Here is an 18,564-nt window from a genome sequence, read left to right as displayed (position 1 = left end):
TTGATTATTTTGATGACTGTGAGATTCAATTAAGTATTAATTTTGCCCTCCAGTGGACCTATCAAGGTATTCAAACGGTCGGATTCGACTCAGCTAAATGCATGCTGAGTGCTCCAGCCTTAAATAGGGAGAAAATGTGTTTACCTACAGTATTTCGGAGGAGTGCACTGATGCACAGACTCCAATATTTAAGTGCTGTGCAAATTAAGCCTCGGTGACAGTGACATTGTTTGCAGCAATATGAGTATTGACTAAAGAAGTGCATTTGATGACAGCTTAAACTATTTGTATTGATTAACATTTTCATAGATTATCATGTGTCATATCAAATTCAGTTTTCAGACATGAATACATTAAAGAACCCACAGGCGCACATCGACCAATGTGATGATGGGGTATTAGGAGCCTCCGAGCCCACCTCCTGGCACGCCGGTCACCTGTTCTCTACATTAGAGTCATTTAGGCATGAACTTAGCAATAAATAGCTGACAGATAACACCACAGGGTCATTTGTACCTTCTTCTCTATTTGGCTATTTCTGTATTGTCTTGATACCCACCACAAAAAAAAATATAAAATCAGTAAGAACTATGCAGAGGGAATAGAGATATTGTAGAAGAGCCCATGACCCCACCATGGCCTCTGACTGAGATGAGGACAGACCCATCACCAACATTTAATTCCCTCCTTTTGGGGCCTTAATGCTGCAGCAATAAGAACAATTGTAATTATTTTGTAAGTATCCATTTTATTTCTCTTTAGGAAAATATATAAAATATTAGGATAATATATTGCATTTTATTTTACACCTTTTTTTACTCTAAAGTTTTTTTTTAGTTGTTTTGGACAACGAGATAAAATATTAGAATAATATATTGTATTTTTTTGCCTGTTTTTATTGTAAAGTTTTTTTGTAGTTGTTTTGGAGCATTGGGATAATATATTACATTTTTTTCTGGCTGTTTTTTTACTATCATGTCTTTTTGTACTTTTTGTAGTCTTGGAGCTAGAGATAAAATATTAGGATTTTATATTGTATTTTTATTTGGCCGGTTTTGACTGTAACATTTTTTTTGTTGTTGTTTTGGAGCAGTAAGATACTGTATTGTAGTTTTTTGTCCTTATTTTAACTGTAAAGTTTTTTTGTCGTTGTTTAGGAGCAGGAGATAAAATATTAGCATAATATACTAATTTATTTTTTTGCTCATTTTTACCTTTAAGTTTTTTTCTTAGTAGTTTTGGACCAGTAGATAAAATATTAGCATAATCTATTAATTTATATTTTTGCTCATTTTTACCTTTAAGTTATTTTCTTAGTTGTTTTGGACCAGGAGATAAAATATTAGGATAACATATTGTATTTTTTCTATTGCCTTTTTTATTGTAAAGTTTTTTTTGTAGTTGTATTGGATCTGGAGATAAAATATTAGGATAATATATTGCATTTTTTTTGCCTGTTTTTACTATAACGTTTTTTGTAGTTGCTTTGGAGTATTAGGATAATATATTGTTTGGGCTTTTTTTTGCATGTTTTGACTGTAAAGTTTTTTGTAGTTGTTTTGGAGATAAATATTAAGATAATATATTGTATTTTTTTCACCTGTTTTGACTGTAAGGTTTTTTGTAGTTGTTTTGGAGCGTTAGGATAATATATTACATTTTTTTGTTTTGCCCTTTTTTATTGTAAAGTGCTTTTGTAGTTGTTTTGGAGCATTAGGATACTATTTTGCATTTTTTTTAAAACAACTGCAAACAAAACTTTACAATAAAACAAGCAAGTTTTATTGTAAAGTTTTGTTTGCAGTTGTTTTAGAGCATTGGGATACTATATTGCATTTTTTGCTACTGTAAAGTTTTTTTTGTTGTTGTTTCGGAGCATTAGGATAATATATTACATTTTTTGTTTTGCCTTTTTTACTGTGAAGTATTTTTGTTGTTGTTTTGGAGCATTATGATACTATATTGCATTTTTTTGTTACTGTAAAGTTTTTTTGTACTTGTCTTGGAGCATTAGGATAATATATTACATTTTTTGGTATGCCTATTTTTTACTGTGAAGTTTTTTTGTTGTTGTTTTGGAGCATTAGGATACTATATTGCATTTTTTGGCTTGTTTTTATTGTAAAGTTTTTTTGTAGTTGTTTAGGAGCTGGAGGAAACTGGGTTATTTGCAGACTGGGAGCTCCTTTATTGTCCTGAGATATAAAATGACTAGTATGATCTTGCACTTGAACTTTCTAGGCTGGGAAGGACTGGTTTTGTTTTGGCTGTGTTTTCTGCCTCCTTCTCCACATTGGTAGCACGTAGCTGTTATTAATAATAAGCATCATTGAGTCGGAGATTTAATTGTAGCAGTGTCAGTGTGTGGTGGAGGGACGGAGGCTGTGATTGGGAACTGTGCAGCACAATGCTCCTCTGACCCTTCGGGGGGAGCTGACCCTTTCAGTAGGCTGCTGTCCCTTTCACAAGGCTCCACTGCTTTCAATAGACTGCTGTCCCTTTCAGCACCACTAAACACAGCAGACAAAACCAGAAAGTTTTCTAATTATTCACACCCAGCGACAAACATTCAGGATCTTCCTGCTCGAAAAATATTGATTTTGATTATTTGGGAATCACGTCTCATTTCGTGTTAATGCCAGGTTAATCACTTTGTAATGAGAAGGCGTTTGCATAATTCTGAAGCAGAGTAAAAAAAAAAGGGGGCAGAGAGAATGACAGGAGGGAGGCAGGGTGTATAATTACACTGGCGCAATATGTGGAGGAATCTCTCCATACAGCCAGGGGTGCCTTGTTGCAGTACAGTCAACTGAGGAGCCAACCCAGCATATCATGCATTTACAAAGATGATTGTAAGCATGCTTTCAAAGAAGTTCGCTCTCCCGAAAGCATTCTGAATCCTTCACATGATAGTTGAGCTTTAATAGGGTGGGGTGTAATGGAAAACTCATTGGATCTGTAATAGCTCTTCACTTGACTGCAGCCAGCAATAACAACAGGAGCAGCTGGGGAGATAAGAGAGACGGTGTGTGTGTATGTGTGTATGTGTGTGTAAAGGAGAGACGGAGAGGGGGAAGGTGTCGGAGTGAGTGCACTAACACCGTAGCATCCACTTTAGTTCCTTAATTCGCTCACTCTTTATTTCCCCCCCCCATAACTAGGATCCAATGATAGCCGGAAAAGTCAGTAAGCCCTTGCTGCTGCTGCGGAGTGAGATGAATGCAGAGTCGAGAGGTGAGGACAAGGCAGCTACTTCAGACAGCGAGCTGAACGAGCCCCTGCTTGCTCCCGTGGAATCAAATGATGGTGAGGACACTCCCAGCAAGCTCTTCGGTAAGTCTGTCTAGGTATTTAATTTCACTTGTACCGCGCCGTCCAACGCCTCCGTGTCCCCCCTTATTATTCTTATGCATATTGCCTTGTTATATTCATAGCATGTCCTTTTGCAAATGCTAAAAGAAAATGTGATCCTAAAGGGTTAGTATTATGGGACGTAAGACCAGATTAACCCATTCCGGGACTGCGTGACCTCCAGTGCATGACTATAGAGTAAGCGAAAGGTTCTATTTGTAAATATTGATTTTAAAATGTGTTCTGATTACGAACTTATATATATATATTTTTTCATTGTGTTGTCAGTGCAGACATTAGACAATAGCTGTAGTCCGAGTGTTGATAAAGAGATACCATGCCTGATGAAGCGACCTGAGATGTCTCGAAAGCTTGCTTTGTAACATCACTTTATTTTATTTTAGTTAGCCATTAAAAGGTATCATAAGATTATAATTTTGTTTCTCTCACTGAGAACATTCAATAATTGATAAAGAGAAGTATGGATTTTGTTTGCAAGTTGGAGGCAAAACTGCTCTGGCCTAAATTGTGATTAGATGGGTGAAAGCCCCCAATGTAACGATTCCCTTGTAAATAAGCGTGTAATGCTGCCAGTGCAGACAGCGTGGTCCAGCAGCGTGCTGTGTATTCCACTTTTTCACAGGCATTTGTCATTCAAATGGATAGCATAGTGGAAGTCCACTCCAGCACCTGTGATCTCCAATTACACCGAGGAGCAAAGGCTAGGGGGAGAGATCGCTCACGCCAGATACATCAGGCTTCAAGGTCTCATTTTCGGGCTGAGATGAGGTAATCAAGAAGCATTTTCTGTTCATTTACTTCAGCTGCAGATTGATTTTTTTTTTTGCTAAATTAAAGCAAAATAGTCTCTATCAGATTTTTTTTAAATATTTTTTTTTGAGGCCCATAAACCATGGCAAAAATGACAGCATAAAATGTTAAATAATCAGGTTAGACATAAAATAATAATATCAAGATAAGATTTTTTTTGCTTGTAAAATAAAAAAAGCCCAAAATAATAAAACATGATATCAGATGCTAACAAACTTTGTGTTATTTCTTTCCTAATTGTAAGAGGAAAATGTTAATATTCCATATTACACGGTATACGTCAGACAAACAAGTTGATAAGAATTTCCCCTAACGCATCTTTTAGATATTTTTGTAAAGTGCTATAATAAAGAATAGAATAGAAGTTTTTTTGATAAAAAATATATATATGTATTGATTCTGGACTTTGCATAGATTTTTTTAATTTTTATGTTAAAAGATAAAAAATTCTTATAAAAACTTTTATAGTCGATTATCTCTTCCTGTTCCCACATTCCTCAAAGTTCCCCATATCGCATGTAACAATACTACGCTCCAGTGTGTCCTTGAGAAGTGCGTTTTAATAGTCTTACTTTATATATACTTTTATATGGCTCGTATGGTTGGTGAATAGCCTCTTTTGTGATTGTTAACTTTTTTCTGTAGGTAATTTTATGTATATTGCTGCTTTTTTAGGGAGCGTAAGGGGTGTAGGGTATTGTGTATGTGTTACCTGTGTGAGCACGACCACATAAAGAATAGAGAGAAAGTGACTACAACAAGATACTGGATTGTTTAAAGTGGTGTCATTTATATATTTTGTTTAAATATTTAACAAATAAACAACTAATTTAGTACATGGTGCATTCTCTGGGCACATTGTACTATATGGTCTTGGGTTATTTACTAAATGACTTCTTATCAAGAACTTTACATGTGTGTGGATAGATAGATGGATAGATGGATAGATAGATAGATAATAGATAGATGGATAGATGGATAGATAATGGATAGATGGATGGATGGATAGATAGATAGATAATAGATAGATGGATAGATGGATAGATAATGGATAGATGGATGGATGGATAGATAGATAGATAATAGATAGATGGATAGATGGATAGATGGATAGATAATGGATAGATGGATGGATGGATGGATAGATAGATAGATAATGGATAGATAGATGGATGGATGGATGGATAGATAGATAGAGAGATAAATAGATAGATTGATAGATAGATAGATAGATAGAGGGATAGATAGATGGATAGATAGATAGATCGATAGATAGATAGAATAAGATAGATAGATAGATGGATGGATGGATAGATAGAATAAGAGAGATAGATAGATAAATAGAAGGATAAATGGAAGGATAGATAGATAGATAGATAGAAGGATCGATGGAAGGATGGATAGATAGAAAGATAGATAGATAGATATAGATAGATAGATAGATAGATAGAAGGATAGATGGATGGATAGATAGATGAATAGATAGATAGATAGAAGGATAGATGGAAGGATAGATGAATAGAAAGATAGAAGGATAGAAAGAAGGCTAGATGGATAGATAGATGAATTGATATGGTAGATAGACACAGAGAGAGAGATAAATATTCCATAGATAGATAGGTAAACAGATAGCTAGATAGATAGCTATTTCATAGATATAGAGATAGTTAGGTAACTGGATAAATAGATAGACAGTTCCATAGATAGAAAGATAGATACGTAACTGGATGGCTAGATAGACAGATAGATAGGTAGATAGCTAGACAGACATACAGATAGATATTTCATAGATAGATCGATGGATACATAGATAAATGGATAGATAAATAGATAGATACATAGATATTCCATAGATAGAAAGATAGACACATAGATGCATAAATGGATGGATAGACAGATAACTAGATAGATATTCCATAGATAGGTAAATAGACAGAGAAAGGTAAATAGATAGATATTCCACAGAAAGATAAAAAGATGGACAGATATTCCATAGATAGATATTCCATAGATAGGTAGATAGATAGATAGACAGATTGATGATAATCGATAGATATCAGATAGATAGATGATAGACAGATAATTGATTAATAGATAGATATTCCATAGATAGATAGATTAATAGCCTTACTTCTTAATGCATAAATAGATATTCCATAGATAGATAGAGAGATTGATATGGATATGTAAAGAGACAGATAGATAGCATGTACAGTGGAGTGCCTGGCGACGTGTACTCTCCATACATCCAGCACATGTTCATGTTATCCTGTCCACTCCGATAACAATTCAGCCACTATGCAATATTAACTATCTAACTGTACGTATATACAACTTCTTGTACTTACCGAGGAAAGCCACAGCATAAGGGACCATGCCTACACGTGGATGGGAAGTGTTAGGAAACTCTCTCATGCAGGAGGACTTCTTTATATACCCGTTACCCTGCCATTCTTTATTGCACACCTTTATACTAGGAAATATATTTTTTGATTCACAAAAAAAACTATACAAAATATTAAATATTACATGTAAGTTCCTAGACGGATCCTAGACATGTCTTTCCACTAATTGTTTACCATACGCTGTCCTGCCATTTGCTTGTACTGTACATATGTTGCTGTATTTGCAAACAGGAGGATGTGACATGTGAGACACAATCAGTATTGTTGGTGCTGAATGTGGGCTACAACATTACTGTCAATTGGTTCCTCGGTGTAATCGCCAGTGTAAAGTCTAACACTCATTCCTACAGGACATTGCTCTAAGCTGCTGGGGGTTAAAAATGTCAAAAACACAGAGATCCCCCATGTAGTTCCTTCCGAGATTTTACCTCTTTATCTCAAAGGGACAGTTAGGTAGAAGCTAGAAAGGCTTAAGGGTAACGTGTGGAATAATAAAGTTTTGAATACTTTGTAGGACGTTATTGTTGATCACTGTAGTACCATAGTCATTTAAAGTATGGTTTATTCCATAGTGCTTATACTTTAAAGGGACCGCTCATTGGTCTCATGGTGCCCAAACTAAAGGCAGCATTACATCCCTGCAGAATCCTTCCTTACAGAGAGTTTCAGAGAAAATCATTATAAAAAAGAGGAAGGTGCTGGGAGAAGTGTCCAGGCCTGGTGACCAGTGTCCGTTGCGTGGTCCCCCTTGTTATCCCACCACCCGGCTCAGCTTGATCGACAGGTTTCAGTCTATGTGTTTGATCCTAAAACTATTCTCAGAAACACAGCAGTGTCTCAGAGCAAAGCATGGCTGTCTGTAAGAAGGGAACCTGTCAGGATTTCCTGCCGTCCATCATTCAGTCGTCCTGACAGGTTCCCTTTATTGGGGGTTCCAGCCAGTTTGGTCTCATACTAAAAGCTAACATGATGTATATTCAGACACTGAAAATGGATTTATTAAAACTCTGCAGCCGTAGCCACAATAAGCTTCTGGATAATGAAGATTCACTTTAATAATGGCAAATTTCCACAAAGGGAAGAATTTGGTGGAGAATATGTTACGTGTGGTAGGTAATATGCAGACAGGTGCACTCTTTTTCTTGTTAGTGAATTTTCTCATGCATTGTGAAGACAATAAATACACAGATTTTTTTTCAACTTTTTTTCCTTATTATATAGATAAAGACTGAATGAAAAGTGTGGGAGGAGTAGAGTGTATCCTAATGACAATGAAGACTTTGTGTAATATGTCAGAATCCGAACTTGCGATGTGATGATGGTTTTGATGGCATATAACATAACCGTTTATTTAAAATACGGCATATACCTGTTTTCTAGCTGTCAGGGGAAACACAATGAGTAGGTAGTAGATATCATTGCTGTCTTGCAGCTCTGAGGCCATAAGTTCAACCTGGGTAATATCTCGACAGAGTTTACATGTCTGCACAGTTGTCATGTTTGCACGGGTTTCCTCCTACACTGCTCAGAGGCAATACTAGTATAATAGGCATGGAGCGAACACAAAGAAATACATTTTAGCCTATATGACTATACCTGCCTATAATATGGCAGTTCGATTTTTGGGTCAGAGAGCAATGGAACTTTAGATTTTTACTCTAGATGCTTTCTAATGGTTAAATTTCAAAACTAAGAGCTTTTTGTAGTATATTGCCATACATACTGTATGTGTGCGTTACATGCGTGCATGTATTTGTGTTTGTATTCATGCACCTTACATTGTAAATTTCATGAACCAGCAGAAAAGAATGAATTTTGCACTACAAAAAGCTCTTAATGTTGAAATCTAACATATATATATATATATATATATATATATATATATTATATATATAAAAATGTGTGTGTAAGGGATAACCAAACATAAGCCATACATGCTTGCATCCATACACTTAAGCAAATGTCCATTGTAAGCACATTCTTCTGCAAGTAATACAAACAAGTGAATGCAATTATATATAAAATGCACAGAGAAGAAAAGGGCAGGATAAAATGTATAAACTTTTATTAGATACCATTTAAAAGATATGTACAGTATATATATATATATATATATATATATATATATATATCTCATACCTAATCATATATATAGAGTAGAGCCAAAATACACAGACAAATGAAGAAGAATATTGAGTGAACCCGAGAGACAAACAGATAGATCTTTCAAATGTAAGCAGAAATGTTGGAGATATAAGACAGAGAGAAGGGAATGCAATACAGACAAAAACTGTCACAACTTACAAAATTACTTAAGTCACAGTGGATCATAAATCCTAACCCTAATGAAGTGCAAACTCCAAGTGCAGCTTAGGTATAACAGCAGAGGCCACCCAACGTGCGTTTTGCAACTACATCGTCCTCTGCTGTTTCAGTTTTTAAGAATTGGTATTTAAACAGTCCTCCTCCTCATGCTGTTCAAATTTTGACATCATGAGATCAAGACGACATCTAACAATTGATCAACAGTACCTCGCCATTGTGAGGCTTCAAGCAGTGTGTTCTTAGACAGAAGGAACCACCACTGAGCTTAGAGTGTCACAGAATGTCATCATCAGGTTGCAACAGACATACAGAGAGAGTGGAAGAGTCACAGAAAGGAATAGAAGTGGATGTCTTTTGGCAACATCCCACACTGATGAACGCTTCATTGGGAACAATGCCCTTCAGAATTAGATTATGACTACCACACAACTTTAGGCACATTTAAGGGAGGTTAGAGGTACCCAAATGGCATGTCAGACCATTCATATCCATTTACATAAGCGTGGTCTGCACGCTAGAAGACCTGCGAGGGTAACTGACCCAACACCAGGCACACGTGTCATTGTCTTTCTGGACAAGGGACTAGTGGGCCTCAGTGCTTTTCACTGATGAATGTTGATTCACGCTGAGCAGAAAAAATGGCCGACAATGATGTTGTAGACATCAAAGCGAGTGCTATGCATCAGCTACTATTGTCACCAGTTGAGCCTTTGGTGGTGATCTTTTTACATTATGGGCAGGTGTGTCTAGTCAACACAGAACTGCCCTATATTTAGTGAATGATACAGTGACAAGGCCCTACTACTTCAATAGCATCATTAATCCAGTCATTGTATCTCTACATGAACAACACAGGCCTAATTTCATCTTCATGGACGACAATGTTCCAGCTCATCAAGGTCTAATCATTAGGGAATGGCTGCTGGAAACTGGGGTACCTGAAATGGAGTGGCCTGCACTTTCTCCAGACCTGAATCTCATAGAAAACCTATGGTACCAACTGAGTTGCCGTGTAGAGGCTCATAACTCATGTACCCCAGAACCTCATTGACCTCAAGGCTGCCCTTTCAGAAGAGTGGGATTCCATGCCTCAGCAGACAATAACTCAACTTGTGAACAGCATAAGAAGTTATTGTCAAGGTGCAATTGTTGCTCAAGGCCACATGACAAGTTATTGAGACATTGACTTTTTTGGGGGGGAGGGAGGGGAGTATACCCATCACTGTTGTTGTTTTTTGTTTCAATAAATTGTTTGAAATGAGGAAATCACCATTGCATGCTTCTACTTAAATGCCCTACTGTCATGATAAAATATCACTGTAGTGTGAACTTTTTACATGTTACATAAATTTTTCCAAAAAGTAAAAGAACTCTAACTTTTTGTGAGTAGTGTAACTACATATATATATATATATATATATATATATATATATATATATATACGCATATCAGCACACTTATTGTATTTTTCAGACTAAAAAATAAAATGTTTTCCCCCAAAATTGGAAAGAAAGCGGGGGGTGCATCTTATAATCCAGATGTAGTGTACCTGACTGCTGTGGGACGGCAATGGAGAGGGGTCACAGTGGCAGGTGCAGGGTTGCCTGTAGAAAGCTGGCAGCAGAGGCAATTATGTGTGCCCATTATTTATGAAAATGAATATCTACTGATCCCTATGCGCATAATCCTGCCCATCTCTTGGCTCTGAAACCGGTGGGATTTTGAAAATGTGGAGAAAAGGATATTCATTTTGGATTAACAGGAAGCAGCAGTGGGTTGATGGCAGTGGCAGGGCTGTCGGCACAGCAGTCATGCAAATTGTTTTCAGCAGCCCCGACAGGCAGCATCAGCTTTGCGCTCAGGTTAATGCTTTCTGCCTGGCCTCGCTAAAAGTCACTGCTGCCACTTTAGACAGCAGGAAGTGGGCGGTCTTCCTCCTAGATCATGAGTTGCAGTGATGTAATGAAGATTCAAGGATGGAGCAGCACAACACAGTGCGCAGTGTCTCTGACCCTGCCTCTTCATTACATCACTCCATCGCGTGATCTGAACAGGAGACCGCCCTCTTCCTCCTGTCTAGAGGGGGGCTGGGGAGAAATCATTAACGTGGGCATACAGACAAGTGGAGAAGCTGTTAAGAGACAAGGATTAAGTACTATTAAAAAATAATGATTACCATAAATAAAAGCACTATACCACTCCTGTGGTGAACTATAACTCCCAGCATGCCATGGTATCTGCAGGACATGCTGGGAGTTATAGTTCTCCTCAAAGGCAAAAGGATAATGGTCAACCAATTGACATGAATGGCATCTATTGGATCTTAAAGGCAACCTGTCTGCTGATACAGGCTGCCAGATCCACAGGTAGCATGTATCAGTTACTGGCTGTATAACTTCAGACGTGGATGTTTTTCCCTGAAAAGCTGGGGCATTTTAGAGAAAAACATACCGTACTATATTATAACTGTATGATAACTATTATAACTAAATGTTCTGAAGGTAACAACAGTGACCAATCAGTAGGAAGTGTACAGGCCTTTGCTTTGTAGGTCTTCAGCACATCTGCGGCCACAGGACATCACTAGTCTCTCACACTGCTCTAGTGTGATTTTGGTCCACTTTTCTTCCAGTCTCTTCCACAGTTCTTTGACTGTTGTGGGTTTCTTGGTTATAACTTTGTCATTAAGGATTTTCCAGACTTTTTTCTATTGGGTAATGATCAGGACTCTGGGCTGGCCATTTTATTATTTCAATGTTTTGGTTTTTTTTCAAGGAACTGCTTTACCCGTTTTACTGTGACAGGGGGCACTGGTCTGCATGAAAATTGCTGACTGATTGAGTATTGAATGCAAGTAAGGAACCATGTGTTGTTGAAGAGGGTTTTGATACACACTTGCATTGACATTGCCATGTTGCTGCATGAGAGGTCCAACTCCTGCTGCAGAAAACATTCCCCAAACTATGACACCTCCTACACCACCTTTCACTGACTTCTTAATGTGCTTTGGGTTCAGTTTTTCCCCAGTTTGTAGACCAACACAATGTTTTCCATCAGACTCCAATAAATTAAACTTGCTTTCATCACTAAATGAACTGTGGACTACTTCTCCTCTGTCCACACAACATGCTCCTCACTAAAGCTGAGTCTAGCCTTTCTGCTAATGAGAAGTTTGGTCACTGCAGGGTGGGCTTTCAGTCCAAATGCTCTTAAACGTCATAACACTGTATGACGAGACAGATCCTTACCCTCTTCAGTGCTGAACTGGCGAGACATTACAGTTGTAGCATTGAAATGATTACCCATGGAGAGTCTCTGCATTATCCTGTCCTCTCTTGCATTTGTCTTTCGAGGGTGACCAGCCTTCTTGTGGGACATGAAATAGTTTGTGATATTGTAAAGATGCAATATTTTCGAAATCACAGACTTGGAACAACCAATTTCTCTTGCTATGGCTGATAGGGTCCTCCCTTTGACCTTCATCTGGACAACCTGCTGCTGGAGGACTTCAGTCACTTGGGAATGGCGCAGTTAAATAGGGTTTGTCAGATAATTAAGGAAATTAGCACCAGTTGCCAGATTAACACCAATAACTTGCAGGTATCTGAAAGTGTTCTCTAATTTTGATCCATGTCCTGTTAAATTTATCTCATTCACATTTTTATTATGAACTTTACAATAAATTCAATTTATGAAATAAGCTTAAAATACTAATCGTTTGCTCATATTAGGATATAATCACACAGGACTACACAATGGCCTTAACATTTAGGAAATTGTGTGTTGTTCTCTGATTTTGATCTCCAGTGTGTGTGTGTGTGTATGTATATATATATATAGATATATATATATATTTATATATATATATATATATATATAAAAAAACAAACCACACTCAGGTCTCTTAGGATGTACATTAGGCACCATACCTATGTGTTTCCACTGGATAGTCCTCTTTTGAGCTATGTGTTATGTAGTATATCTGTTGTGATAGCGTAATTCTACAGATATAATGTTTTGATTTGTTAGTTATGACAAAGGTTATTGTACATTTTTATGGGTTTTCACAATTTATGTGTAAAATATAGATTGAAGCCAGGTAATGTGCAGGTTGTGGTCACAACGGCTATTTTGAGCTGTTAATGGCACATTTGGACATAATAATACATAAACTGCACCTGAAAGTAAAATCTGTGCACAGCATGGGGCCAGGACACGCTGTAAAAAGGCAGATTTGAAGAAACTCTTTCTGTAAATGTGCACAACAGTAGAAAATCTCCCCGTATGCATGTAATATAACCTGGATGGCGCCTTACATTTTGTGATGAGCATTAACAGTATAAGTGACAGATACTGCAGGCAGGCTATACAGTGGTCATATATACACTGTGGATACATGTGGCACTGGGATTTCTATTCTAGTTAGGTGACTGATAATATAACTATATTCTTTTGTGATGATCATAAACATCTAATTTATATAATGGAACAGGCTTTACCTACTGATCTTAAAGTGGCGCTCTAGGGGCCTATTTACTAAGCTTTTATATTTTCAGTATTGTGTGACTGTTCCCAAATAGTTGCTTGTAATTTATTAGCTTCTTATACACTATGCACATGACTTCCTTTGGCGTTTGTTGCTGGCTTAATACATAGTAAATAAATATAAATAATCAGAGCTGCAGTGAAAAGCATAGAGGACAGGACACTAACTTAAGTTTGTGCTGAGGCTGACGGTGGATTTGAAACTTTTTCTGAATCGCGTTCATCATTAAACCTAAGCTGTCGTTACTGATGACTGAGCTCCCATCGACGTAAAATGATAGCATATATAGATCCTATTCACACTGCATTTCTGCTCTACATTCAGTAAATTCTGCTGGGGTCCCCCAAAACAATTCAGGACAACTCAAGGATTCAGACAAACCACCTAGAGTGGACATAGGCGACATTGACACTATTAGAGTTCACGTGAATTCGCCCCCGTGACAGCGGCCGAGCAGCTCGGATCCGGAGCCGCGGTGGTTCGAGGGGTCTCTGGACCCGGGAGGTCCACGCGGACACTCGAATGTCAAAAGAAAAAGGGGAGTATGTAGAGGGGGGATTGAAAGTTCGTGATGCCATCCACGGTGCGTGGTAATGTGAGAGACCACCGCTGCTGTTGGGGAGCCCGGTGAGGATGTTGAAGCAGCTGGATGTTTAACCCCTCTGTGGGTAGGGGGTTTGGGTGTCCCAGGGCCCGTTGGGTAGTTGATGTGTGGGGTGCCGTTGGGGATAGGAGAAGGGTTTCCAGTGTACTCACTCAGTCCAGAAATAATCACACCGACAGCTTGTAAACCAGAGTTCTGAGCACCACTGCAGCTGGGAGGGAGCACGCTTGGGTCCGTGCCCTTGGTGTTGCGGTTAGTCTGTGGCCCTTTCCTTGGCACCTGTGTTTCTCGTTGGACCCTCGAGTCTGAAACTGTTCGGGTCCCGCTCACCCGTATGGCTAACGGAGTGAGCTTGCTCTCAGGGTTCATACATAGGATTACTGTGGACTGTATTGGGAAAGTCCTATTTCATCGGTGCGCTAGTACCCTGATTTTGGAGTGGGTTGGGGATGACACTTGAAGTCTTCACCCCCGTCGGGTAAATAACCAGGACGCGTGAAGCTACTTCCCGGCCTAGGGTCCACGTACCCCGTCGTGCCCTGGCCCCTGCCCGGAGATAGCTCAAGGCCACCGACTGCCCTCCTCGACAGTCCGTGCCCCTTGACACAATCCCCTGCGACCGGGGTTCCAGCTCCTATCTGGCCCAGACCAACGTCTGCCACCTAGTAACTACAGGAGCCCTGCTCCGTGACCTCTCCTCACAAGGGTCACCTCTCCACCTCCTCTCCTTTCACTCTCCACTACTCAACCATCACTTTCCTTACTTTTCCCTTACCAACCCCTCATATGGGCGGCCCTATTCCCTTCAGGCCCCCCAATGGTGTGTCTGGTGGGTAAAGTGTAAAGTGTTCCTAGGGTTTTGATTGGCTCAGCTGTTAGCAACACCAAAGGACCAGGACCCGTAACCAAGGAGGGTGGATACTGTGCAGAAGGGCAGGTTGCACAATACCCTGGGACGACCTGATAGGCCAGGGCGGTCACATATATATTTGTCAAAAATGTATATGCTCCTGCTGGTATATATTAACCCCTTCATGATATCCCCTATACATGTCCAGTGCATGTTGGTATGGAGGGTATGCAGCAGGCTCACGGAGTGAGCTCACCCAACACTCAGCAGGCATTGTTTTTGTATTACCTGCCTCTAACAATTGCAGGTGGAGCGAAGAGCACTTTTATATGTCTATTGGCATGTCCGTGACGTGATTGTAGGTTGCCAATGGGTTGCTATGACAGCAGGGGGTCTGTTTAAGACCTTTGTGCCTGTCATTACAGTGATCCTTTTAAACCTGCCTGTGGCTGGGCTTCAAAGGAGACTATGATTTTCCCTACATGTAGCAATGCTATTATTACTGTATATGGCACAAGCGATCAGATGATCACAGATTATAGTTCCCTAAAGCAACTATTAAGAACCGTATAATTTAAAAAAAGTCCTACTCTATTGCCCCATTTAAAATAAAGAATAAACAAATATAAAAAATGCACATATGTGGTATTGCCGAGTTCAGAAAAGTCCAATTTCACAAAATATAAAAATAAATTACCTGATCGGTAAACAGTGTAAACAAAAAATTCAAGAACAGCAAAATTACATTTTTTTTGGTCACTTCAATACCATCAAAAATACTGTAACAAGCGATCAAAAAGTCATATCTATCCTAACATTGTATTAAGAAAAACATTGTCTCACCCCAGAAAACATAAGCCATCACACAACTCCATTGACAGAAAAATTAAAATGCTAGGGGTGTTGAAAAATGACGTCACAACCATCCAAATTTCTTTTTCCAAATTTTTTTTATTTGCTTTTTTTCACCACTAAAATATTGAACTAAATGGACATGTTTCGTATCATTGTATATACAGTATATACTGATGAGGAGAATCATATTACCAGGTCATTTTTTTCTACAAAATGCACACAGTAAAAACAATTCCTGTAAAACCATGTCAGGATTGTGTCTTTTTCTTTTTACCCCGTTTTCCAGTACAATATGTGGTAAAATGAATCATGTCACTCAAAAGTACAACTTGTCCCACAAAAAACAAGGTCTGATATGTCAATGTGGACCAAAAAAAAGGTATGGCTCTGGTGAGAAGGAGGAAAAAAACGAAAACGCAAAAACGGAAATTGGGTGTGTCGTTGTTGAAGTAATTCTCACTTCAATGGAAAGTTTCTGGGATTCATTCTACTTCATCGGTGAGAATTAAAGAAATACACAGGCATGTGATTTCCGAAGCTCCCCAAAATTTTAATGAGCACCATCTCTTTTACAGTCCTCATAAATATAGACGCACCATGCAAAATGTAGGCATTTCATACATGATAGCAAATAGTAGAACACATAACTTCATAGTAAATACAGACACTCCCAGAATCCACCCTGCTTAGCAAACCTCCCCAATAGTTCTTTGTCCAAAGAGTGGACTCCCACCCCCATAAACAGGTTTTGGCAGGTTTGAAGATTTTTAACTCCGTCCTTACTTTAGCAGTGAAAAGGTTACTGAGGACATCAGAATTTATGGGCTCCTGGTGGTATATATGTGTCTGTATATATGTGCTCTTTGTATGCATGTGTCTGTATGAAGATTCTTAGTGTATACATATATGTGTGTGTGTATGTGCTTGGTTTGTGTGCTATGTGTGTGTAATATGCATTGTGTATGCCACATACTGTTTGTATGTAGCATACATTTATAATTCCTGGATGCACAGGTAAGAGTTCATAGGTGTAAACAGGTCGACAATCACCCAATGAAAAAGCAAAATGCTCATTAGTCTGGTGATTGGATTGCTTATGACAGAACAAAAATCTTTGTTCTCAGCAGCACATCCCAAAATGCAACCTCCAGATGTGCTGCTGAGAACATGATACTGTATGGGGACAGATTAATCCACTAGTGATTGTTCTGTGCCCATCATTCTTCATCAACCTTTATAAAGAGGCCTGGAAACAAGAGCCGAATTACTGCAGTATTAAGGATCATACTAGTTTAATGGTTTGAATCCTGTTTTCAGTTGGATCCAAATGGAATCTTCCAAAAGCACTGCAGAAACATAGCGTGAAGGTCTCCTTACACTACCCAGATATACATAGTTAAAGTCCCAAACTGTATATTGGTATACAATTATACCTGGTGTGTGTCCCCTCCCTATTTATTGTATCCAAGTGTAGAAACACTGTGAAGGGGATCTATTACCACCAGATTTTGCAATATAAATTGCACACATTACTAAATAGATCTCTTAAACCGGATGAGGCTTGTGTAATTACTTTCATAAGCTATCAGCACTAAAATATACTATATGATACATTTAAAAATATTAGTTTATGTGGCAAAACATATCTTAAGCCAGCTTTACACCTTTCAATTAAGCATACGATATCGTATGCGATGTGACACACCCCCATCATATGTGCGGCATGTTAAATTTGTTGATCATGTCGCACAATTGATTAAAAGCTGTCACACGTACTTACCGTTCCATACGACCTCGCTGTGGGCGGCGAACATCCACTTCCTGGAGTGGGAGGGACGTTCGGCGTCACTCCGACGTCACACGGCAGCTGGCCAATAGAAGCGGAGAGGCGGAGATGAGCAGGACGTAAACATACCGCCAACCTCCTTCCTTCTGCTTTGCCAGAGGGTCGCAGTTACGATCTGTTCATCGTTCCCGGGGTGTCACACACTGCGATGTGTGCTGCCTTCGGAACATTGAACAACCCAATGTGCAATTTTTAGGAAATGAACGACGTGTATGCGATGAACAGTTTTATGTTCAATCGCAGTCGCACGTAGCTGTCACACTCTACAACAACAATAACGATGTCAGATGTGCGTCACTTACGACGTGACCCCACCGACACATCGTTAGATATGTTGTAGCATGTAAAGCCCGCTTTAGGTTCTCTGGAAAAATCTTTTATGTATACTTGTGGAATGATAATTTAGCTCATTACTCTTGTGATTGTGCTACAGTTAAAGACAATTGTAACCCCTTCACCCTCGGGCAATTTCCCGTTTTCGTTTTTCCTCCCCTTCTTCCGAGAGCCATAACGTTTTCTATTTTTCTATCAATCTTTCCATATATGTTTTGCAGGACAAGTTGTACTTTTGAATTAACTCATTAGTTTTACAATATTATGTACTGGAAAATGGGAAAAAAATTCCAAGTGCAGCGAAATTGCAAAAAAAGTGCAATTGCACAATTATTTTTGGGGTCTTTTATTTACAGTGTTCACTATATAGTAAAACTAATGTGTCAGTGTGATGCTTCAGGTTGGTACGAGTCCATAGATACCAAACATGCTACTAATACTTTTATCTAAGGGGTTAAAAAAACCAAAACAGACGTTTGTCCAAAAAAAGTGTAGCGCTTTTGGCACTCTTTTTCGAAACCCGTAGCGTTCTCACTTTTCGGGATCTTGTGCTCAGCGATGGCTTATTTTTCGCATCTTGTGTTGGCATTTTTAATTACGGTACACCATGTTTGTGTG

General features: G+C 38.7%; 1 protein-coding gene across 4 annotated transcripts in view; it reads left to right on the top strand.

Moving 5' to 3' along the window:
* The first annotated feature begins 626 nt into the window (after positions 1 to 626).
* Positions 627 to 18,564, top strand: part of POU6F2 (POU class 6 homeobox 2) — a 722,749-nt gene continuing 704,811 nt past the window's right edge. For 2 of the 4 annotated variants that reach the window (XM_075315113.1, XM_075315110.1), the window contains exons 1-2: positions 2,780 to 2,852; positions 3,162 to 3,333. In XM_075315113.1, coding sequence (XP_075171228.1) covers positions 2,847 to 2,852; positions 3,162 to 3,333 — 178 coding nt within the window. In that variant the 5' untranslated portion in view covers positions 2,780 to 2,846. Of the gene's footprint in view, positions 736 to 2,779; positions 2,853 to 2,987; positions 3,026 to 3,161; positions 3,334 to 18,564 lie in introns of those variants that run through there. The other 2 variants (XM_075315111.1, XM_075315112.1) reach the window with 2 other exon arrangements.

This window comes from Anomaloglossus baeobatrachus, chromosome 6 (genome assembly GCF_048569485.1).
Source record: "Anomaloglossus baeobatrachus isolate aAnoBae1 chromosome 6, aAnoBae1.hap1, whole genome shotgun sequence".
NCBI lineage: Eukaryota > Metazoa > Chordata > Amphibia > Anura > Aromobatidae > Anomaloglossus > Anomaloglossus baeobatrachus.
The sequence above is the reverse complement of the archived record's forward strand: the minus strand, read 5'-3'. Positions and strand labels throughout refer to the sequence as shown.